Raw genomic sequence first — 25,207 nt, 5'->3', positions numbered from 1 at the left:
AGAATTGTTTGCTCGCTTAATTATTCCAAGAGTATGACAGGCCGAGTATACACGTGTGATCAGTGAATGGACAAACAAAAATAAAAAGGAAGACAAAAGAAAATCGTTAAAACGGATGATCGTTTAGCGCTATGACATAGTATGCGTATGAATGGTAATAAACACGTTAGCGATAATAATATTAATAATACTAATCGTAATCGATAACGGTGTTACTGTTGTGTAAAAAAACCACTATGTGACACACAACACTCGTACGACGGAGGTTGCTCCCGGATGAAACGAAAGCAAATATCGGTTCGTGTCCTCTGCTTCGTAATTAAACGTTCTCTAATAAGGTACGACTCTCCCGCGTTCTCGTTTAAGTACTGAATACAATTCATATTATCGTCGTTACGAGCCATTATTATTGTGGATTACTTGTTTATACGTTTTACATTCAGCGCGCCACTGTAAACACACCCGCCACGGTCCATTTCAGATTACATCAGGCTCATCTCACCGTTTCCCCTCTCGCGACTGATTTTAAGCGTCGTTTACATGGAGACTTAGTTTATTCGTTGCTCGTCGGGTAAAACTAATTCTCATAGCTCACTAAACTTTTTCAATTCACAACTACCGCACAAGTATATCCGGACAAATATTACTAAAATGTGTAACTTATTAATCAAAATCCATTTTTTTTTGTTATTACCTCAACTATTTATCACGTTCCACCACTTCGTTATCAGTCTAGTAGACTCTTGATACAGGGTAATCCTCTCGCTGCGTAAATCAAAGGCTGTGCAACTCTAAAGAACCACCGCTTCGGCCCATCTAATCTGTCGATTGGTCTACACACACGCCGGTTCTTTAAAACGGCACTTGATTTGCTCAGCGAAGGGGATCACTTTGTATATTGCAGCTTGCAATAGTGCCGCGCGAGACGCTTCCCCTCCACACGTATTTTCACACGCAGCAAATTCGCTCTCCCACCACGTTGCGTGCGTCGTCGCCACTAGCACGATCCAGCTGTCGCGCAGGCGCTGGGGCTACAACGGCAGAACTTAAGGTGCGTTTCCACGTGACAGTAAATCGTGACGTTTACAGTCATGACAATAAATGTTACGACTGTGTCGTGAAAACTAGGTATCGTGTTGTGACATTGATTTACATTGTCATCCAGTGTCACGGCAACGAAAGCCATAATTTTTACTTTCACGTGGAGATGTACCCTTAGCATAAAGGGGGCTTTCGATACGTTGACGCTTTCGAGAATATTTCACTCTCTTACAGCCGTGGCAATATATCAAGAGTCCACTGTAGTAGAAAAAAGCTCTTGACGTGGAAATCCGACATTAATATAACCTAGCTCCGTGTAAACGACGCTTCACCTTTATACGCTTCTCTCCCTCTCGTCGTTTAAATACATATCGTTTATCAAAGCTACTCCCCCATTTACGTCGTGTATAATAAAATACATTTATTATTAGTCCTGGACCACGTGAAATTTCCTCATTGATCCTTGCGCGATTTACATGAAAAAGTATCACATGAATTATATACGGTGTCGCGGCACACGTTTCACGTTCCCCCTTTGTCGGTATGTAACAAAAGATGAAAGAACTCCTCGTGTGTACCGGTCCGGCGGCGGACGCTTAAAAAATATATACGATTTGTTCCGTCGCTCGTTTTAAATGCGAGCACGCACGCACGTGTCCCCTAATTGTGTGTGTAGGGAGTGGACGAGATAAAGTAAACTCGTGAAACTCATAACGTCCATAACGTTCATCTTTCACGAGTTAAAACGGTCTTAATATCTGACGAACGACGGGAACAATGATCTAGTATGAGTGACTAAGATTACACCCCTCTTGGTTACACCCATTTTACAATTTAGTCACACCCACTTCACATTTTAGCCACGCCCACTCTACAATTTAATTTTCCAATGCCTCTGATTGGTTCACGTTACAGAAACAATGTGAACATTGTCAATGAATATTGTATTGTCTCAACTTCCGACATCAACAATTAACCTCTCTCTGACTTGACGAGTTTACCATATTTCTTCCACTTAGTAGACACGAGGCGCGACAGAAACTTAAGGTACCATTCATAATTATTAAAGTAGCGAACAAAAATTACCTATTCACTAATTTTTTCTTTTACTGCCTTTCCTTTCTTTTTTTAATAATTACATGTAATACCTTACTTTCTGCACGCGTATTATACAATAAAAATTTTCTTTCCGAACAAATGCTCTTCGAGAATTTCATAATAATCCTATTGAATAGCGTGAACGAAAATGAACTACACTTCCTGTGATCATACGCGGCGATGACTTCTAATGGTCCCCCCCCCCCTTCCCAAACGAATTACCATTTGTATCGATAACAAAGACTCGCGCGAATTCATTCTTTCTCCATGTAAGCGTAGCGCGTTTCGCAAAAAGAAAAAATGCAAACTCTGTTCATCACAGCAAAGAGCAAAAGAGACAGCGCGAACGGAAAACTCGTAAACAGCGCATCTATCGTTGCAAGCGGATACAAATGCGTCCGTTTAATACTTGATTGCAACGCGATGCAGTTCGCTGCGCATGGAAACAGTAAGCATCTCTCTGTATAATATATGTATATATTAACATCTCATCTATAAGCGAGAAAACGAACATGCGTGCAGCTGAACGCGCAAGAAACGAATATATATATTCTATTTTTCACGTTCCTATTAAATTGCTGTTAACCCTTTACAGTACACAGAAACAATTAATTTTTAGGTTCAAGTATCATTTTCCAAGTATCGTTTAAAATTTTTCATTCTGCTTAGGAAGTAATGTAACATTTGTTCGAACAATGTTTAAATGACGGTATCATTGTGTGATCGTATTGTACTGTAAAGAATTAATGGCGATGTAACTCACAAGCACGTGTACTGTTTCTTACATACACGCGCGATAGTTTTTTTCCATTTAATTATATTTATGTGAAAAATTGCCCTTTGCGTTCTTTCTGGGATACCCTGTATCCATCGAATCAATCTCTTAACCTTCAAACTGAACGTCGGTCGAAACATAAGTCCTACTCGGAAATGGAAACCATCGTTCGGTTAATGTGCGTCGATTTTTATGTACATTAACAAATAAACAATTTTGAAAATTAAAGGCGATAAAATTCATTTAGAAGAAAGACGTGTTTCCCAGTTGTACGATACGCAAACGGCTTAAATATAATATGCATCTTTAAAAGTAGAACAGACTCAAAAACTCACTCGTATAAAGGATAAAATATAGTGCGTATAAAATCCCTAACTCTATTAAATAATTTCTATTAAGCGCTTAACACGATAATCATCTAAAACTAATTACATGTTATGAATATAATATAATAGCATTATATTAACTTAATAACTTTATATATCAACAATGTGCAGCATCGTGACATAAACATCACACCGTGTCGTTTGATTCGTTCGACAGTGAAAACGCAACAGTCTCGAACGAATTCTCCGGATAAAAACATGATCTAGAACGCTAAGTTTTCTTTTCCTTTTCTCAGACAAAGCGTGTGTGTGTGTGTATGTGTGTAGATTTTATCGTTAAAAGCGTCGATACTTTTGAAAGACTGATTAAAATTGCGTAATAATACGATACTTTAGAAAGGTGTATCGATAAAAAAGAAACGCAAGACCGAGTATCATCGTTGTTCGAACATTTTACGAAACTATATCTGTTCTATAGCCGATATGAATTAATCTCTTCGCGTATGATTCACGCTGCTGACGGCTGGTCAACTTAAGACACCAAGCGGCAAGAATCATTAAAGAACGGTGCACTTTTCGACTTGAACGCCGTTAGACTGTAAATTCCAAGTATAAAAACTTGTTACGCGCAATAAATTACAATTCTTTCGCGAAACATAAAACAAAACGAGCACTACGATGCGTATCCGGTGTACAACTATTTTACAAAAGTCTACATCACTAATCCTCACCCCATAATCGTTCTGATATTATTCGTTCCGGTTTTACGAACAACCGAAACATTCATCGAGTATCATATATGTCCGACTGATGTCCGTGGTTCGTTAGAAAATTTCTGGTCAGTCACTTCTCGTCAGGCAGAGCGGTTCCTGGCTAGAGGCAATGGTCGCTTTAGCAATGATTAAGTTAGTTAAATAACATGCGTAGTTACACGTTCGTTACAAGATAGCACGGGTGAGATTCTTTGGAGTTGTTTTTTTTTTTCGGATGACGAGACGAGATCATTCATCGGGCGTCCTTCGCCGTTAATTTTTCTATTAATTCCTGTAACGGCGCTAATTCTCTTCTCTCTATCAAATTGAATTCCTGTAACGACAAAAAAAAGAATCGGATTTACGTGATTTCTTGAAATTAATCTTATCTCGAATGGACTGTTAATGTAACAAGCACAGTAATTTTTCTTTCCATTACCTGAACAAAAAATATGAAGTGTTTGAAAGATGTGTTTAAATGTGCCTCCTCGCCTAGTTGTACTACTTCGCTGAAGTGCTGATGGTAAATATGGGCATATACTCTGAACAGTCGTTTCAATATTGTCTTGGCTATGGATAAGAAATTTTTTGGGAAAGGAACACCTAAACAATCAACAGCATTTTTAGCGTTTTGTTTCATTGAACAGAATTACTTTGTTCAGTAAGAGAAATATCACTCACCAATCTTTGAAGGGAATAATGTCTCGTCGTCTAATTGATCCTGCACCCAGGTCATTAAGTAGTCGATATACTTTGGGGCAGAACACTTGATTGGTTTCTTGACAGTGTGCCCATCAGCCCAATGATACTCGTATTTTGGCCCTGCGGACATGATGGGACAACTTTCTTCTGTGCAAAATTCTGTGATGGTGCCGTATAACATGTTAATTTGATTGAAGAAATCAACAGCTGAAACAATGGAGCAATTACTTGAACTGTTGCATAGCGTAGATAACTGTTTCTGCAATTCTTTACATACTATTTACTGCAACCCATTCATTTAAATCTTCACCCTCTGGAAGCATAACAGCAAGTCTCAAATTGCCAGATCCTAGAGTGGCAGCAGCATGTTTCATTAGATCATACTGATGAGTTCCCTCTGGAATATTCTTCTTTGGCTTGAAGGTCTTGGAAGACCTGCTTCCACTTGACAAATCCACAAAAACATTTGTTTTAGCAACTGCAATTTTTTTTGTATATTAAATGAACTTATTTTAATTGGGCAAACCAAATATAACGATGCATCGTGTCTGCGAAACCAGTCAAATTTTCAAATTGTCAGTCCTAGTAACAGTATGATTTATTGACAAGTAGTAAATTATTTGTATACTCAAATGGGTAGTTCAAAATGAAATGTTATTGAATATAATCATATTTAAGTCTGTTATAATATATGACCTTCAAACTGAAAGTAAAATAACACCACTAACTAAATCTGACATTTAAACTAGAAACTATAAATTATAGAATAAAAGGTACAGATAATGAAAACAATGAGAGGATGTGGTGGCACAATGAAATGATTATATAGAAGGAGAAAGATTAGACATCAACAGGAAAGTAACTGAAATAGCTTGAGGATAGATAACAGTAAGGTGTCTGAAATTTTGTGACAGGATGCAAAAGGAGTAAACAGAAGTATAATAACATTTCCTTCACAGTACAGTGCATCAAACATGAAAGTAAGTTGAAACTGTTTACTAAACTTATACTGACCAGCTCCGATCGGGGCGGACGTGACAAAATCGATCGATTTGAATCACGATTCGAATGCCTCCACCCAGAGACCAAATGCATCGCAGAAAACGAACGTTACTTTCGCAGATAACGAACGTCTACGCGATAAATTTGACGTATGACGAATACGGTGCGCGTGGAACGGGGCATGGGTGAAAGCGGCGAGGAAGAAAGGGTAAAAGATCACGAAGGAACAAACAAAAAACGATATATATTTTTTAAAGAAATTATGGTATTGTGCTATTTTTAGGTATCCACCGATTGGACGATCGGGATGTGCACGAATTCGAGTGGAACGGTTCGGGGGACTTAAATTAGACGAGGCTTAGGCGAATGGAAACTGGCGGAGGCGGTTTCTGTCAATATTTGTTACCCGGTCCGCGGAACACGAATTACCAATTCGTCTTACCCTGTCATTTGTCGTTCGCGATCGAAATTAACAAGATACCGAACTGCAAATTCGCGGGCCGTGGTCTTGTTTTGTTTCATTCGCTCCTAATAGTCAACACAGTATCGTCGGAGGGAACTAGGGGGGAGGAGGAAAAGTCAATTTTCACTCGAAAAAGGAGGAAAAAAACAACTTACAATAGGAAGCTCATTGTGCGGCCGTACGATGACCTGTCGTTGATATTCAATTCACAGTTACGCAGCCACACGTGTCGTCGATTTTATCCGAGTCGTCCGACACTACCAGCTTCGAATGCAGACGGTACTCCTCTGGATCCACCATATACTCTCCCACGATTCCACAATAGACGTTTTGTCACAACTACCTTCTCCGCGATTCCTCAACTTCAATAGTCCCACTGCTGTCCGGTAGACTATCCTTTCGGTTCCTGTCACGACCTCGGACGTGTCCCTAGAAACGGATTTTTATTCATTCAGTATGAAGATCGCAATTGGAAGGATAGATTCTTACGTAGTTTCGATGATTTTAGGATCGTTTCATGAAATAATTGTACGACTATGTACTTATTTATATGACTATAGCAATATTGTCCACCCACTAGTCCAAATGAAAGTTCTTTTTTAAATTTTCTTTTATATTTTTATCAATAGATCTTAATCATTAGCAATTTATGCTTGCGACGTTTTCAAATAATTCTTTCATAAGTGATAACATAAACCAGATACAAGAACAGACCTAATATCTTAACGGAACTTCGTCGCATTAGGAATCTGTAATACCTACCAGCACCTTAAAAAATCTGTGATGTTAGCAGTCTGTACATTATGTGAACCGTGAATTCGAAAATTACGTTCAATCCAAGTTATAATTAATTTATTAGTAATTTAAATGTGTTCGAGTTTTCTAAAAATGTAGTTTTGTGTTTTACATAGAAATATTCCTAAAGATGCGTAGTTTCAAGTGTGTTCGTAAATATGAAATAAGCATTCCAAACTTCTTAGGTTAAAAAGCATTAAATCCCTTTAATTGTTCAGTTACTTGACAAGATAAAAACTTATATATAAATTAAGGGAAGATTTATATATCTGGAAGTATAAAAAATGCTATATATAATTATAAATAAATTGATAATGGTAGTTTTAAGATTACATAGTAATTGTAAACGAGCCTGAAGCATCGTTGAAGCGAACGCCATTTTGCTGGCAGTCTTTTGGAGCGTGGTGTTGGGCAAACGGAGGCAAGCGTTCGCTGTCAATTAAAATTAATTTGTGGTTTTTTTCTTATTCATAGACCACCACTGAATATTTGTAAGTATCAGTGTAATATCTACTGTGTAAGGAACAAATCAATTTTACTAAAAAAAGAATATATACAGAAATATTAACGGCATTACAAATTCTCCTGTAACGACATTTTTTTCTTTAAGTTTCTGGCATTCTTACTTCTCACATGTTGCCTATTTCTTCATCGATATAAACTCAATACTTTCGTTAGCAATAAATTCCGAAGTATTTGATACATTTCTGTTTACTCTTTTCTTCTTTTTTGTATTTCTCTGACCTTCAAATTTTTTAACTGACGTTTCCCTATATTAAAATTAGCCTCAGAATAATATATGTAAATAATAGTACTTCAATATAGTGAAGTATCTTATTTTTCAATTCATGTGATAAGGATTGCATTATTTCAATGTTAACCACCAAGCTTAAATGTTTTAGCAGAATATAAAAACTAGTTGCACTGGGTTCTGGATACATAATGCCTATTGATTTTATTGAAATATTTTGTTTCTATATCTTATCTTAAGAGAATATAGAAGATTATTTACGAAACTTAAATAACAGATTACATCAGATTGCTTAAACACTTTATTAAGAAAATCATTTTCATTTTATATTTCACATTTATTTTTTTTACTAAAAAATTTGTTTTATCAACACAATTTCTTCTAAATCATGAATTTCATGTAATAAGTAATAAAGTAGGATTTAATGTCTCCAAGGTCCATGATTTTCTATTGTTGCTCTGAATAAAAAAGTGAGAATCAGTAACATAGTATAATGTTTAAATCTAAAATTTTATTTGGAAGACAATAAAAACAGTTCATGATTTTTGTTTTTTTAGATTAATAGGATTATGAAACAAGTCTTTCGTGTTTGACAATTTGTTTTAGTGCAAAGTGTATATTTCACAATTTATAGATAGCTCTGAGATTTAGGTGCATCCTAAAATTATCAGTTTTAAGTTTGTACAATGATACATAAGAATCCGTAAAAATACAATTCTAATTTTTTCAAAAAGGTCTACAAAAATTTAGATAGTGGAGTCTCCATTCCTCCAGGAGTTTAAAAAAAAATATTCATTTTCCTAGGAAGTAGCATATAGTAGTTTCGAAAGTACAGCAATCCCCACTTAATAGACGATTTTTGTCTCCGTCTAATTGACGCGGAGTTAAATTCCTGGAACGAGCATTTACGTTATCTGTGCTACACATCGTAAAACAGCTGTTCGGGCCTTTATCTCTATTTCACCCCCACCCAATATTTCTCACTTTTGCCCCCGACGTGCTCAAAAAGCGAGTGAATTGAAGAGATATAACAGCCGGCAATTTCTAAACCACCTACCTCCCTCGATAATTGTCGCATCGTGAACCTAACCCTGCGTCAATTAAGCGGGGACTACTGTATTAATACTTCGAGACCTCCATATTAACAGAAGACTATCCCCAGCAGTTATCCCACAGTCATCGGTCTCGAATGTGTTAAATTATGCATTGAATAATTTATAAAACAATCTCCTTTAGATTGCAGTCATGTCGAACGGTAGTGGAGATCACGACGATGAAGGCTATGTTGTCAAATTACGTGGACTTCCGTGGTCCACCACTGTCGATGAGATTATAAAATTCTTCAGTGATTGCACTATCACGAATGGTAAAAACGGAGTTCACATGACTATGTCCCGTGAGGGTCGTCCGAGCGGCGAAGCTTACGTGGAAATGGACACACCCGAGGATATTGAAAAAGCTTGTAAACGAGACAGAGACCACATGGGTCACCGTTACATAGAAGGTACAACTGTACAGGATGTTCAGCTATTTGCGACAGAAACTTTAAGGGTTGATTGTGAATAATCGAGTTCCTTTCTCCCTGTAGTATTTAAAGCAAAAAGAGGTGAAATGGAATGGGTGGTCAAGAGAAGTGGTTTGAACCTGGAAAATGCTATGGACGATGGTTGCGTGAGACTACGGGGCCTGCCCTTTGGATGTTCTAAAGAAGAAATAGCACAGTTCTTCTCAGGTATTTCATACGACATATATGACCTCGTATTTATATCTATTTTTTTTTAATCATAATGTATTAGTAAAAGTTCACTTAAACCTTCTCAATGACCAGTGTATCCTTACTTTTTTGTTTTGTTTTTCAATCAAATTATTTCCCTCTTGTATGATTTTTGTTGATTAAAAGAGTAATCTTGAATCACAAGGACCCGATGCTTCCGATGGCTGTAGTATACATAGATGAATGTAATAATATTACTGTTTGAAAAGAAGTGAAAAAGTTTTTGAACTCGTTGAATGAACACAGTTGTTTAAGAGGCGTGATGATGAGACATTTTCTAATTTCACCATTGATTCTCGTAGATCCATCCCAAGCAGCAGTCTCTGAGTTTCAGAATTACCAGACTACCTGAGTTAAGATTTAAGACTTTTAAGGCGGAAAAGTTCCAATGTTTTACTAGCCCTGGACCGAAAGACTTTCATTATGATTTCCATGTGCTTTCTACATATTATCGTTTACAATACATCTTTGTGTTCTTGTTGGTGGACCTTAATTCTTAACTTCGGTGTAGTAATGAATATTCTTTTTTTTTTCGTCTTTGTTAAACGAATATGTGTATCTTTTTTGGAGCGAGACGTTTTGCACGTCATTGTGCAAAGGATATTATAAAATCTTGCTTCCTTATAAGGGTTTTAATGAACTGACGATACTTTAATTAATAATGGGTGTTACGCTACAATGTCGATGTTTGATTATGTGTGGGTCAGGGTTGGAGATATTGCCGAACGGGATTTCACTACCGACAGACTACACGGGCCGCAGTACTGGGGAGGCTTACGTTCAATTTGTTAACAAAGATGTTGCGGAGCGCGCTCTGCAGAAACACAAGGAAAAGATAGGACACAGGTGGGGCACTGACGCTAGCTGGGTTTGGGTATACTTATGACTATTCAATATCATTTTATGATCGTAGTACATGTAGGTATATCAATTTTGTTAGTAAATAGCGGGAAACGAGTTTTTTTTTTGTCAATAGATGCAGTTTCTTCATTACTAGACTGTGGATAATGTGCAAGTATAGATTTATGTACTGGCTTTACAGAAACGAAAATCGGAAGTTTGCCGACACTATTAACGGTTTTATTGGATTTCAAATGAAATGAAAGACCTCGATGAATATGAGATTTGCTATAAATGCAAAAACATTCGCAGTCTATTTGTAGAAAAAAATTTAATTAACAAACGCACCGTGCTAAGGAACATGAAATTTTTCGTGATCTGTATTAAGAATTCTTTTATATTTCTTTGAGTTCTCTCGCCAAGTAATGTAATATGAATCGATAAACGCGAAGAGACTGCCTCTATCCGAACACAGAAGAAAAGTTAGCCGTACGTAAGCGAAAGTACTGTTGGCCCAACTGAAACCTATGGGTGGGTGCCGGGCGGGAGGTACCCCCTTACATCGTCACCAAATCCCATGGGAGGTGGGTTAGGGCTAACCCAGGATGGGTGGGCGCTACAGAGGTAGTTATCATGGATCTAATCTGGCACATCTGTTTGACAATTGCACAATTGTACGTTTTATGCAAAGGAACCAATTCTCAAGCTCAAAGCAGGCTTTGCACAGTTTTCTTATTTTTTCTTGTTTCTCAATAAAATATCACCGGTACCGTATATACAGCTCGTAATTGCACGAAAATGTGATGGTAGTACGATACGCTAACTCTGATATTCAAGCTATCTCCAAGATAATGAAATTGTTCAATACCGAGTACATACTTTTCCCTTGGTTGTATCGCTTCTCGATACCGAACTCTTAGTTTCTTTTTTTTTTTTTTTCAATCGTGTATTGCATAAAGTGCAATTGTAATTGTCATATACCTGAGGATCATCAGCATCTCAAAGGCTAGGGTGACGTAGGTACGACAGAATGCAATGTCACCGTGGGAGGGTATTTACCACAGGTTTAATAAATCCGTGGAGGTGCAGTATGAACAGTTAATCTGTTAACAAAAATCTTCAATTTGGATTTTTTTTCTTCGAATCATTTCTTTTACCTTTTTTCTCTCACTCTCTGTCTTTCTCTTTGCAACGTACGATAATCGAGTTACTGTATCTGCTATGCGCAGAAGTTTTAATTCGAATTCACGTTATCCATCTGCGTATTCTCCTTTTTTGTTTCCAAGTTCGAACTTGTGCTCATTGATATATATATATATATATTTTTCTTTTTTTTTTCTTTTTTTTTTGTGAAATTTTCTATTCGAAGGCAGCCGGTTATAAACGGCAGTAATATCTGTTCTAAGAATACTAAGAATTCTAATATGAACCTTAACAGGTACATCGAAATCTTCAGAAGCAGTTTGTCTGAAGTGCGTGCTAGTGTTGGACCAAAAATGAGGGGTGGGCCGATGGGTGGCTTTAATCAGAGACCTGCTCCCTATGACAGAGGTGCACGATTCGGTGGGATGAACCGATTCAGTAACAATGGCAGAGGTTCCAGAAACAGAGGTACCAGTTATTGCAAATTTAAATTCATTTAATGATTACACGTATAACCTTTCTGCTTCGTTATGTTACAAAACCGTTTGAAAAGATAGGCTATCTCACTGCTTTTGTTTTATTTTTACTTAATACGTTATAGACTTTGATGGTGGCCCCTGGGGAAGTGGAAACAATTTTGACTCCCGTGGTGGGAACATGGGTATGCGTGGAGGTTTAGACATGAAAGGAGGAAATTTCAGAGGCAGCGGTGACACATGGGGTGGCAATTCTGGTGGTATTCACAGTATACACATGCGTGGATTACCATTCAAAGCATCCGAACAAGATATAGCTGATGTAAGCCCTTCAATTGACACAAATTTATTAACAATATTAAAACAGTATTATTACCACGCTTATATTAGCTTGCCGTGTCGTTGTATGCGTCAAATCTTGTAATCGAATTTTAAACCACTTCCCACAGTCCAATTTTGTTGAAATTTTGTATACACATTTGCTTCCGATGACATTTGTCGCCATACTCGTGGGATTAAAAATGAAAGTAAATAAAAAACAAACAAACAAACTTACTGACGGACGGAAGACAAAGACTGAAACTGCTACGCAACGGAAAAGGCGAGACAAAAATACAAGGAAAATCGATTACAAGATATGTAAAGACTAAAAAGTAGAACATTTTTTGATACAATTTGATTATCTGTTTTATTGGTGTCCTATTTGAATGTTTTGATTATAGTTCTTTAGACCTATCGAGCCCGTGAATGTTCGGATCATTCTTGAAAATGGAGGACGACCTTCTGGAGAGGCTGATGTAGAATTTGCAACTCATGAAGAGGCTGTTAAAGCCATGACTAAGGTTTTTATCATTTTATCGTTGATATGAAATATATATATCTTCCTTATTAAAGATCACCGATTAATTTCTGCATAGTTTACGCTTTTATTGACAGAAGTTTTAATTAGGTCTAATAATTTATTGCCATATTCTTACCTTACAGGACAAGAGTCATATGTCCCATAGGTACATTGAATTGTTTTTAAATTCCACTGGTGGTTCGAGTGGTATGTCATTGGGTGGCATTGGAAATTTCTGTGGAGGTGTGTGTTTCTAACTTTCTCTAATTTCTCCCCGTTTCAGTTTGAACAGTGTAAAAGTTATGTTTATTCGCATTGACAGGTTTGGGTAATAACTTCAGGCCAGGATACTCACCGAACAGAGGTTTCAGCTCTCAGCTAGGAGGAAATAATTATAATAGTTTTTGAGGCCGGATGTCGCGTTTCTTATGCTACCGACGATAAAACGTACCGTAAATCAAAGTTTTAACACAATGAATCGTATCGTCGCAACAACACTTGGTTTCTATATTGCGTTCAATTTAGAAATTGAAATACTGTTTCGGTACATGAGATACACATACGTTAATTCTAACCAGAACATATAAAAAAAAACTTATGTTTCAGTTCTGATAACGCTAAAGTATTGTCGATATGAACATTAATTAGTTGAATATTTTATGAAGATGAATCAAGATTTCATTTGTATTACGTTGCACTTTGTTTCTTTTTCATTTTCATTTTGTTTCTACGTTTCAGTTATGATTGTAGACAACTTTGTAAAAGACAATTTGTATTTTAAAAATTACTTAGTACAATTCTGATTTATAAAGAAAAACGAAATCTAAGTCATACAAATTGTTCAGTTTCTTTCCTCATTTTTGTTTTCTGTCTCTCTCTCCTTACATGCGATTTCAAGTGCATTGTACAGTTGCTACTTCAAGACCTCACGAGAAGTGTTCCAAATTCCAATATCATAAAATTAAGCGTACTTACAAATTATGCAATGACGGCTTCGACGGCAAGTTATTGACAGAGGTAGAGATAAAAACGAGTTTGCATTCGTGATAAGATATAGTTCGTTCAGATGTTGAATACAAATAATCTTCAACGATTAACTTCATGCTGTAATATATTTATCTAAATAATAACTCACAGTTACATTTACATAGTTTATGTTGGACTTTCACTGACTTTTCCGAATAGTGCAAGAGGACACGTAAAACCATTTATTCAGCATATATAATCAAATCCTATTGTGCTATTCCACTTTCAGCATTTATGAATAATGATATTCTACTACTTCTGAACAAGTCAATTTGATTAGGTTGGTGCACATGCAATGTCGTAAAAATAGGTAATGTTTAGTTAATTTACATTGCAAACAGTGAGCTGAAAAATGATAATGTAAAACATTCGTATTTATGAAATTTTTATAGCGTTTCTGTTTTTTTTTTTAGTGTTATAATGGACAAATAAGCATTGTTCCTTGTCATATTATAAAATTCAAGCCATTAAATAATGGGTCTCATATGCATCAATCTATTACTTGTAGCGTTCTGAACTATTACGAGTCCCTTGGAGAGCCATCAACTTAAATATACATGTAATATTTCACTGTGTAATAAGTGAACAGAGTTAGAATACTCCTTAAAATATTTCATTATGAAAGTGAATGTTGTACACGAGGCAGGAATGGTTGTATTCGTTTTGGATCTTATATTTTGTATGTGAGAGGAATTTATTCGTGAAAGACACAAACTGTATCCTTATAAATTATCTTGTGCATGAAAAAATTCATAGGAATGGTGTATGTTTGATGTGACTTGTGTTTTATAAAGTATAATAATAAATATTATCTTCATAAAAAACGACTTTTTTATTTGTAAATATAATTATAACACAAGGCAAAAAGAAAAAAAAATAACTATTAATAATTTTATTTTTGTTTATTACGAATGTAACTACAAATAACTGTGACTAAAGGAACATGCATTATGCAGTATACGCTATAGTATGCTAGTATGTACATTCAATATGCCACACCATACCCGTGTAATTCAAGCTATACAGGTGTGTATTTGCTTAAGTGTGTGTACGTATGCATGTAGAATCTAGGCAGACGCGGAATTCAAGAAAGCACACGATGAGGCACACAAAAATGCGAAGTAATTTTCGGTGTGTCGAGGATTATTGATATTATCACCAATGAACTGGAAGTATATGTAATTCGAACTTGTGACAATAACAGATTCTGCACGAAATACAATTTTATCAGTGCATTTACTACTATTTACTTTAATACAGAACGTAAGTACCCCATCATTCAAGCAAATATATTAACAAATTATTTTTCCATTGGTATAATAAAATTTAATTACATTACACGCAAAACAATGAGAAGTCGTAAATTGCTTAATAAAAGAAAATGCAGGTTCAGTCCAAAACACTGAATCAGTTACAACTCAAACCTCTTAATGACGCCAGAAACGTACTCGATTTCTTAAGGGACGATAAATTACCCTCTACTCTACGCACTTTATTTACGTTATAACGTTTATACCGTTTCCACATAATAACCTCGTCTTCGATGTGGCGTTAAAATCAAAGAAACAAAAATGTATTCTGTAGTGTCAACATTAGGTTGATAGTTATGTGTTTGATAAATATCACTTTTACGATGCTTCATCTCAATCGTGGCGAGAGGGATTTTCGAAGCTGTGAAATCAGCAAACCTACTCTTATTTATATGGATGTCGACAAAAACTTCGCAGTTGTGGTGGAAATCAGGTTAATTTATGATTATCGCGCGGAAGGGAATTTTAAAAAATTCTGATTAAATAGTCACTGTATTAAAGAGATAATTAGACAACTTTACGCAAATTTATATCTTTGTGCACGAGACTTATTTAATGTGATTTTAAAGCTTTTCATCGTATACCTACTTACAATTACAAAATCTTTCAGAAAGCTATATGAAATACGTTTTTAGTTACAAATAAACCGATTTTATTTCCCCTTTCGATACTTAACTAATACCTATTCATCAAAATCTTAGTTACTACGTTTACTTTCGAATGAATTAAAGTTGCTCTAACGGCTTTGTTGATTTATTATTTATTGCTGTGATGTTTAGTAAACTTCAATTCGCAGAGAGCAAATTGTGACGCGGAAATTTGAAAATTTAAGCCGCCCTCATATTTGCCCAGACTCGGGCCTATCTATCCTTGATTAGAAAAGATTAGATTCTTTATCAACTCTCCGACGTATTCAACACTTGTTACCCAGTGTCTAATGCACCGCGACGCCTATCAGCCGAATTATTTTCTTTGTAATCATTAGCGGCAATAAAGATAACGATGTCAATTTGAATCGGGGATAGGATTTCCGTGACATGATACTTCTTTTTATCTTAACTACTTGAACGTTAATAACGGCGAGTGGTGAGTAATGTTTCCAGCGATAATTGAGTGCATGGGTGATACGTTAACATATACATTACATGTATACATGATAGGCAGATGTCTACGGTGACGTTTAATTGACTTATTTGGTAATTTGAGCAAAACGTTTAACAGTTTTAGAAACAAATGTAGAATTCGCTTTTTTCCATGATTAGACCTTGTTTCAGTTAATTTTCCTTTTTTCAGGAAAATGTATTTAATCTGTTTACGTGTCTAATGATTTTTTATTGGTTTGCAGTACCAAAAGACATGGAAAACAGCCATAGACAAGAGGATACTATTGCCAGTAATGGACAGAATGAGAATAATGAGAATCTGTTTATTAACAATGAAAGGTAGAACTTGCCCAGATCTATGTATTCTTATCAATCTTATGTCGGTTCATCTAAGACTTTCAATACCTTTTCACCTGAAAGTCTATCAATAGAATCTGGATTATTAATTATTTGTTCAAAAAAGTTTATTAAATAACGCGTATAGGTAAAGTGTTTAGTTTATTTAATATTCAGGAACATATGCACTGATTCATCAATGTCACTTTAGGGGGAACTATTAAGGTCACATAAAGGCCACCTCAATCCAGTTGAATATTAATTTTTTTTTGTTTTGCGTAATAGATGTTTTGTGTCCCTTTTGCTTTTAGAGATACTTTACAGTAACAGATTAGCTTTTACACTTTGCACATTTATTCAACTCGAATAAAAAATTTGTATACCTTTCAGGTATGACCATACTAACGAAGGGGAGCATTTTTTACTTCCTAGTTCAAACTCACGTTCGCCTAAAATAGCTGTAGAATATATTAGGAGATCTGACATGGGCCGGTACAATCCAGCTCTGAGAAATCTTATACCCATACGGCATGAAAAACCGTACGTATTAAAATGAATTCAATTGTAAAATGACCGTTCTTATACATTTTAATATTCTATTCTAGAGATAAAGATAGTATGCCAGCAGACAGCGCTGGATTATTTTCATATGTTTTTTACACTTGGATAACACCTTATATATGGAAAGCATATAAGAAGGGTATTACCATAGATGATATACCGCGTATTTCATCCTACGAAACGTGCAGATATAATGCACATAGGTAAATACCTTCTATCGCTGCTTCAATAAAAATTGGGTTCAGAAGTTTAAATGATTCTGAAGTATATGATTGTACATAGATGTGCATATATATTATAGATACAATTTCTTTTTTTTACGAAACAATGAACAATGAAATTTTCTTGCACTGGCTGTTCTATAACAAATGAGAGTTCTATTTTTGCCTGAATTATTACTCAAAGATTGTCATCGACCAAAGATACTCATGAACCTAATTTCAACAGTAAAAAATATAGTTATTCTATAAAATGTAATATTACATTCAGATTAGAGTTACTTTGGCAAGAAGAAATAAGCAGACGTGGTCCACGTTTGGCGTCTTTTCGGATGGTTGCTTGGCGATTTGTGCGAACGAGAATATGCATAGCTTGGTTCTTATTAACTTGTACTACAATCTGTGGATTTATAAGTCCTGTACGACCTCTATTTCTGTGTAAATCGCTGAATACTATCATTGTATTAGACGGAAGATTATTCGAGTAATGTATTTCATTGCTTTTGCTCGTAGATGATAGTAATGAAAAAAGTATTGGAACATATTCAATCTCCAGAAGAAGATGCATGGGTAGGCGTGAAATGGGTACTGTTATTAATATGTTGTGATCTCTTGCGGATGTTATTTTTCACTTGGACCTGGAATACGAACATTAGAACGGCGCTAAGGTTGAAATCCGCGTGTACCACTCTTTTATACAAGAAAATAATTAGATTAAATAGCCTTGGAAATAAAAGTACTGGAGAGGTAAGGGTTTGTTCAGCCTTAAACATTAAATTGTGTATTTGATCAACTACTATATTATTGCTTTATGATTACAGTTAATTAATTTATTTACGAACGATAGTCAAAGACTTTTCGATGTGGTTATTTATGGACCAATGATAATCAATGGTCCAATAATCATGATCTGTGGTATCATTTATATATTCTGGGTGCTGAGCCCGTTAGCCCTTCTCGGAACGTTCGCTTTTCTTGTATTCTATCCTTGTCAGGTGAGTAGTTACATATTTATTATATTTTTCAAGCCATTCCTTTTTTTCCCCTCTAAATTCAGGTATCTGATATAAACGTGTGTTTGTTTTTACAGTATTTTATTTCTCGTGTAGTTGGACACTTTCGATCGAAGACAGTTGTCATTACAGATATACGTGTGAAACTGATGAACGAAATACTAGAATGTATAAAATTAATTAAAATGTGTTCATGGGAGAAGTACTTTAGCCGTAAACTTCTTGGTACGATTCAATTTTGAGTAAACTTTGATAAGTAGTACTCTCAAATGTTACCTTCAGACCACTCAGTGTGTTTTATGATAATTCTGTTGCAGATATACGAAAGAAGGAAGAGTACTGGTTACATAAGACTGTATACTTTCAAAGCCTTGCTATTTCTTTAACGCCGGCTGTACCTGTGATATCAGCAATTATTACATTTTTAGCTCATTTATCGTCGGGCAGTAGCTTAACTGCCGCTCAGGTATATATTAAATTTTCAGTGTTGATGAATTAATAATGAGACCAAAGGTTCCGGCTTGTCATACAGTACAGCGAATTGAATTTTTGGAGGAATACTAGAATAAGTAATTTTATAACGAAAAGATTAACGCTTCGATGGCCAATGGAACACTAGTTCACATAAAATATTTGAAGGATAAGAAGTACAAAATGAGTGTTACGTTTAATGGAATATATATTGCAGGCTTTCCCAGTTACAACATTTTTTGGAATTATGCTGAGATTGGTACTCGTCTCGATTAAGGATTCCACACGATATTTTTTCGACGCTCGTATTGCCTTTAGAAGATTCAAGGTCTCCCAAAGTTTAAGTTTAAATTACACTTTAATCTCGTGGTCTCCCATAGCTCTGTGTTGAAGTTACAATTTCATTTAGGGGGTGAACTACTGTACTTATTATTAGCAAACAAGTTCTCGTGTGTCGCAGGATAAAAGTAACGCAACATGATACAAATTAATGAAAGAAGCGGAGAGTTAGAAAAAAAGAGAGAAAGAAAAGAGAATTTGCACGGGAGCTGTTTTATTAATAATATGTACCTGACTTCCAATGTCAGTTTAATGTAGTGGTAAAAGCTTATTATAATTACAGTCGCGGGTGTAAAGGGGAAAGTGCTGCATGCCGTGTAAATAAATACGAAACAATTGCTTTTTCTCTTACTCCTCCCTCGAACATCAATTATACAAGGTGAACGACGAGTAGATAAAAGAAACTGTTAAAGAGAAATACATTTTAACATATTCCTTTATCTTCGAGCTTAACTAAAATATTTAGATTTTATGTTTCTCGGGATTTACCTTATATGCACTACGATATTCCATCTCATAATTAATTGGAACAGGTGAAATGTGTAGAGAATGTTTGGAAATAATTCACTAAAAAAAAAAGAATAACTAGTATCTAATATCACCACTTTAAACTACCATATATTACTTTTCCAGGTGTTTCCCTTCGTATCATTACTCAATTCTCAATTTCGATCCTCTTTTATGTTTTTACAAGTGGCCTTAGTTTATATCGCTGAGTCAAAGATAACACTCAACAGACTGCAGGTGTTTATTTTTGCATATTTTTTTTTTAGTAATAATTACTAACAGCACTAATAGAATCAAAAGATTATATTAACACATATAACATTTCCAGTAGTTCCATAGTTCCTTATAGTTTTGCGAACAAGGAATTGACAACTTGCACGCTTTCACTGTTTGTCACTTGCTTTGGAAATCAGTTTGTTTCACGTTTAATTTATTTTCAGGAAATGAACTTGTACGCAGAAATGGCATGAGTACTTTTATTGCATTATAGTTAGAGGTTTTGTAACTTTAATAAAACTTCTTTTGCATGTTTGTATGGGTTACAAAACACATAAGTGTTAACAATGTAGTTGTGTAATATCCAACTGCATTATATAACAGCACGGATAAATTCGGTGTTTGCTTTGCTGATTTTAGTTGTGTGCTTTGAATGTGTAATAATTTTTATTCGATAGAATCGAACACGTTGGTGTACAGGGTATTTCAATTAATGTAATTTTTTCTAAATTACGGTATCAGTTAATGTAATGTAATTTAGATGTCGTCCATATTTCATAAGATTTCGATTGATCTTGAATATTATCATTAAAAACAGAGATAATTGGAACATCTTGTACAACTAGCTGGTACTTGTGGGTACGATTTGTTCTAAAAGAAAACTTGCTGCTTCGAGTAACATTATTTCTATTTAACAATTGATATGCACTGTTAATAATTAGACGTATTTGTGCAGAATGTATTGGTTTTAGAAGAACATACATGCCACGTATCGAAACCAATTGTGAAATCCCAAGCAGTGGCCATTGCTAATGGTACATTCGTTTATGAAAATTCCAGTTTGCACACCGATAAGTCAAAAAGTACCGATAGTAGAAGGAAGTAAGTTTTTTGTTTTATTTACTGAAATATTTACCAATATATTTTGCTGTTTCATCGAATTCAAATTTTCGATATCTGTTTCCAGAAATGAATCCTCACTCCCTGGTAACAAAGTTGAGTTGGAAAAACTGACTGAATCTTCGAAGAGGGCACAATATGTGGAAGTACTTTCTGATATTAAATTTGGGGCAGCAAAGGGTGGACTGATAGGAATTTGTGGCCAAGTAGGAAGTGGAAAGTCTAGTCTACTACTGGCCGCCTTGGGTCAGCTGAAAATGACCCATGGACACCTTTTGAGGGAAGGCACGTGTGCCTATGTTAGTCAGCAAGCATGGATCGTTAATACAACGCTCAGGGAAAATATATTATTTGGGAACCAGTTCGATGCTAAACGATATTATCAGGCGGTTACAGTATGTAACTTGAAAGAGGATATAAATATGTTGCCCGGTGGGGATGACACTGAGATTGGCGAGAGGGGTATAAACCTTTCTGGAGGTCAAAAGCAAAGGGTTGCTCTTGCCAGAGCATTTTATGCGAACCGGTGAGAAATGTTTCTTTATCTGGATCATCAAATCGATAATTGTACTGTGGACTCTTAACTATATTGCCACTAAACATATTACCACACGAGGCACTTCCCCACACACCTCTACGAGGGGGCTCTGAAGTCATTGTCATTTTACTCCCCTACAGCCATGGCAATATAGTTAAGAGTCTACTGTAATTATAAAAGTAATACTGATTATCTTTTCTATTCAAGAGATATTTATTTCTTGGACGATCCATTAAGCGCAGTCGATGTGCACGTGGGATCCTATATCTTTAAGAGTTTAATTCTTGGAGCACTCAAGGAGAAATGTGTCCTTTTTGTGACGCATCAGGTTCAAGTATGGTTACTTTTTTATCTTACATTATACAGGATTGTCAATTTTTGATATTAATGGTTATTTTATTCTTCGTTCACACAAAGAAACAATACGACTGTTTATCAATTCCAGTTTCTCAAACACTGCGATCAAATCTGCTTGATGAGTAATGGTAAAATAATCGAACAAGGTACACACGATGAATTGATGGAGATAAACAAGGAATACACTGTAATGGTGAACAGTTCACTGCTGAAGACTGAGGACGATGGAAAAGAGTAAAAAAATTCCACAAATTGTACCTTTACCACTTTGAACTGTACGAATTGCGTTGCATTATATAATTTGACTTTTTGTTTAGTAGACAATCCTCCACGGTTGGTCAAATAAAAGGTAGGAATGCCAGCGATGATTTAAAAACACCGGTTATTGGATACAACTCCATGAACAGTCATGAGAATAGTGAGACGTCGAAGAGAATGCATGGAGGAGGAGGTATGTTTCGCAAGTTTGTCTTAATTGCATTTTAAAAATATTAAATTCGTACATATTACTAAAGGGGCATCGCTAACCACGGAAGAGAAGGTAGAAACAGGCACAGTGAAACCACATACGTATCACTTGTACGTAAAATCAGCAGGTGGTTATTTTGTTGCCCTTGTAGTATTTTTCACGCTTTTCCTGAACGTGGGAAGCTCTGCGTTTAGTTCTTGGTGGTTAGCCACGTGGATTAATGCTGGTGGTGGAGTAAGTATTTTTTGTGTTTTTTATGTATGGTGATCGACTAGTTTGTTCACATATGAAATTCAGTATCATTGTTACCATATAAGATGTTCAGTTAGCATCTAATGGAGCTTTTACTTTGTTTGAAACGTAAAAGGATCTGTTTTTTCTTTTTAAGAATATCACTGACCCCAAAACCAATGAAACTATGTTCTCGGACAACTTAAACGATAATCCGAATTTTACGTATTACCAAAATATTTATGGTGCTTGCGTTGGAGCCATTCTATTCACGAGTCTGTTGCGTGGTTTAACAATTACATACACTACAATAACCGCCTCAACGACGTTGCATAATAAAGTTTTCAAGAAAATGATCGAATCCACGTTAACTTTCTTCGAGACCACTCCCAGTGGTAGAATACAAAATATTTTCAGTCGTGATGTAGACGAAGGTGAAGTCTGTCAAATATGTTTCCATAGTTGTGAGCATAAAAATTATCTTGTTTTCTAATTGGTTACTGTTCCGATTACAGTTGACAGTTATATACCGATCTCTGTGGAAAATATGGTGCAAAATTTCTTCACGTGTAGTTTTGCAATCATTTTTATATGCGCAATCGTACCGTGGTTCACGTTACCGTTAATTCTTCTCAGTGCCATATTCTTTTACATTAGTAAAGTCTTCAGGTAAAGATAACAGAGTTATAAATAACACACCGAATGACTTTTCTTCCCTCTAAAATATAGTAAACATTCAAACTTCCTTTCAGAGTAGCAATGAGAGATTTTAAAAGAATGGAGAGTACTTCGAGGTCGCCCGTTTTAAGTTTCGTTACAACTACCGTGCACGGTTTGAACACCATTCACGCGTTTCAGAAGGAGAAAGCTTTTACGAACAAGTATGCTTCTAAACATTATTTTTCTGAAGAAGACTACAATCGAGTTATTATTTTTCCAGATTCGAGGAACTGTTGGACTTGAACAATTTGTGCGTTTACCTGTGTCAGTCAGCCATGAGGTGGTCCGCGGCAAGACTGGACAGTTTAGCGATCGCTTCCTCCTCCATCACGGCCTTTCTTGTGATTGCGCTTAGATATCAAATATCACCAGCCCTCGCTGGTTTGGCGATGGCCTATTCCACGCAAATGACTGGTGTCTTCCAATACACCGTACGACTGATGGCGGAGACAGAAACACGTTTCATAAGTGTCGAACGAATCAGCCACTATTTGAGAGTCAGTAAACGTTTCACGTATTCTACTAGTAATAATCAAGTTACAAAATGTCCGAATTAATTCAAAGTAGACGCGTATGTGATACAGACCTTGCAAAAAGAAGGTGTCCTCAACAAATCGCCTGTAAGTCCTTCCGACGAGTGGCCGGCACACGGAAAACTGGAGTTTCATAAAGTTCAGTTGAGTTACAGAACAGAACTGGCCCCAGTATTACATAATATTTCGTTTACCATTAACGCCGGAGAACATATAGGTAAACGCAACTGAAAAATGATAAAATTTTACGCTTATTAATCCATCACTTATCGACTGGATGGTAACAAATTCTAGGTATCGTTGGAAGAACAGGGGCTGGAAAAAGTTCCCTTATCGTTGCCCTGTTTCGGTTGGTCGAAATCTCTGCGGGAAAGATTAAAATCGATGGCGTAGACATAGCGAAAATGAACCTGGAATCGTTGAGAAGTAAACTTTCCATAATTCCTCAGGATCCTGTTCTGTTCAGTGGAACTGTAAGGTGACCACGCCGTGAAAAGTTAACGAGCCACATGTTGAAAGGTCGCTTAATGAATCATTATTAATCTGTGCGTATTTCAGGTCAAATTTAGACCCGTTTAAACAGTACAACGACTCAGACATTTGGAATGCTTTAGAGAAAACTCAACTGAGAGAGAAGGTAAAACAGATGCCAGGGCAATTAGATGCGTCTGTTGAAGTTGGAGGGAATAACCTCAGTGTCGGCGAAAGGCAACTTCTTTGTTTGACCAGAGCTGTTCTACGCAACACTAAAGTACACCGTCTATTATTTATATCTCTGTCTCATTATTAATTTAAATTGTTTTAATGGTGACTATACGATTCGTATGAACTTTAGATAATGATTTTGGACGAAGCAACGGCCTCTGTCGATCCAGAAACAGAAGTGGCTGTGCAAACCACAATACAAAATGAATTCTCTAATTGCACCGTGTTAATAATCGCTCATCGTTTAAAGACCGTAGTCTCGTGCGATCGTATCATTGTTATGCAAAACGGGCAGATAATTGAATTCGATGGACCGTCCACGCTCTTATCCAATCCGGACTCCGAATTCGCAAAAATGATGGCTTCGGCAGACAAAGCCATCAAAGAATCATAACTGGGCCAATATATCGATGCTAGTATTACAATTAATAAGTATTGATAACAACATTAAAAGTATTTTGTTATAACACAATTTTTAATGAAGCGAAGTTTAACAGCCAAGTAATTCCGCGTATTTTCTAACGACGCAAGGACATATTTTTTTATATATTATAATGTATTTTACTACGTGTCTACATACTATGTAAAATCTTCTCAAAATAAAAAGACTATTTACTTAGTTACTGGTTATTCAATATAGCGAAAATTTTGTTGCTTTATTTATTTGCACGAACAATCTAGAACTAGATTTAATAATTTCATATAGGATAGAAATTTTGTGAATTCGGAGAACATGTCGAAAGGCGCGGGTCCGTTCAGGATTTGAAATATTGATTTGGTCGCGACAGCAGGTACCCACTGCACATGCTCGCCTGGAGAGCTTTCACTATCGCTGGGAAGCTCGCGGAACTCGACCAAAAAAATGTTCACCGCCA

The 25,207-nt window shown here is 35.9% G+C and overlaps 3 protein-coding genes across 3 annotated transcripts; 2 read left to right on the top strand and 1 right to left on the bottom strand.

The window, feature by feature from the left end:
• Positions 1 to 4,113: 4,113 nt before the first annotated feature.
• LOC107188862 (MOB kinase activator-like 1) lies at positions 4,114 to 6,532 on the bottom strand. Its single transcript, XM_015577241.1, has 5 exons — positions 6,315 to 6,532; positions 4,972 to 5,138; positions 4,674 to 4,901; positions 4,432 to 4,595; positions 4,114 to 4,326 (listed from the first exon to the last, which is right to left on the bottom strand). The coding sequence occupies exons 1-5, from the start codon at positions 6,326 to 6,328 to the stop codon at positions 4,246 to 4,248; spliced, it is 654 nt and encodes a 217-aa protein (XP_015432727.1). The 5' UTR covers positions 6,329 to 6,532; the 3' UTR covers positions 4,114 to 4,245.
• A 781-nt stretch (positions 6,533 to 7,313) lies between these two features.
• On the top strand, positions 7,314 to 13,411 carry LOC107188850 (heterogeneous nuclear ribonucleoprotein H2). The gene is made up of 9 exons (XM_015577228.1): positions 7,314 to 7,445; positions 8,942 to 9,209; positions 9,294 to 9,437; positions 10,187 to 10,325; positions 11,758 to 11,930; positions 12,064 to 12,260; positions 12,661 to 12,780; positions 12,923 to 13,022; positions 13,102 to 13,411. Exons 2-9 carry the CDS (start codon positions 8,951 to 8,953, stop codon positions 13,185 to 13,187), a joined length of 1,218 nt encoding a protein of 405 aa, XP_015432714.1. The 5' UTR covers positions 7,314 to 7,445; positions 8,942 to 8,950; the 3' UTR covers positions 13,188 to 13,411.
• A 3,084-nt stretch (positions 13,412 to 16,495) lies between these two features.
• LOC107188804 (multidrug resistance-associated protein 5-like) lies at positions 16,496 to 24,858 on the top strand (the record flags this gene model as incomplete). Its single annotated transcript, XM_015577167.1, has 24 exons — positions 16,496 to 16,557; positions 16,945 to 17,094; positions 17,160 to 17,318; positions 17,605 to 17,752; positions 17,847 to 18,080; positions 18,155 to 18,328; positions 18,424 to 18,571; positions 18,664 to 18,812; positions 19,035 to 19,145; positions 19,790 to 19,900; positions 20,616 to 20,761; positions 20,847 to 21,305; positions 21,525 to 21,651; positions 21,763 to 21,908; positions 21,995 to 22,125; positions 22,190 to 22,377; positions 22,532 to 22,808; positions 22,890 to 23,043; positions 23,127 to 23,255; positions 23,315 to 23,591; positions 23,679 to 23,844; positions 23,922 to 24,105; positions 24,186 to 24,378; positions 24,463 to 24,858. Coding segments are annotated over 24 exons (4,287 nt in total), but the record flags the coding sequence as incomplete, so codon positions are not given.
• Between the last annotated feature and the right edge of the window lie 349 nt (positions 24,859 to 25,207).

This window comes from Dufourea novaeangliae, unplaced genomic scaffold (genome assembly GCF_001272555.1).
Source record: "Dufourea novaeangliae isolate 0120121106 unplaced genomic scaffold, ASM127255v1 scaffold141, whole genome shotgun sequence".
In the NCBI taxonomy this organism is placed as follows: domain Eukaryota; kingdom Metazoa; phylum Arthropoda; class Insecta; order Hymenoptera; family Halictidae; genus Dufourea; species Dufourea novaeangliae.
This window is presented reverse-complemented; position numbering and strand designations above follow the sequence as displayed.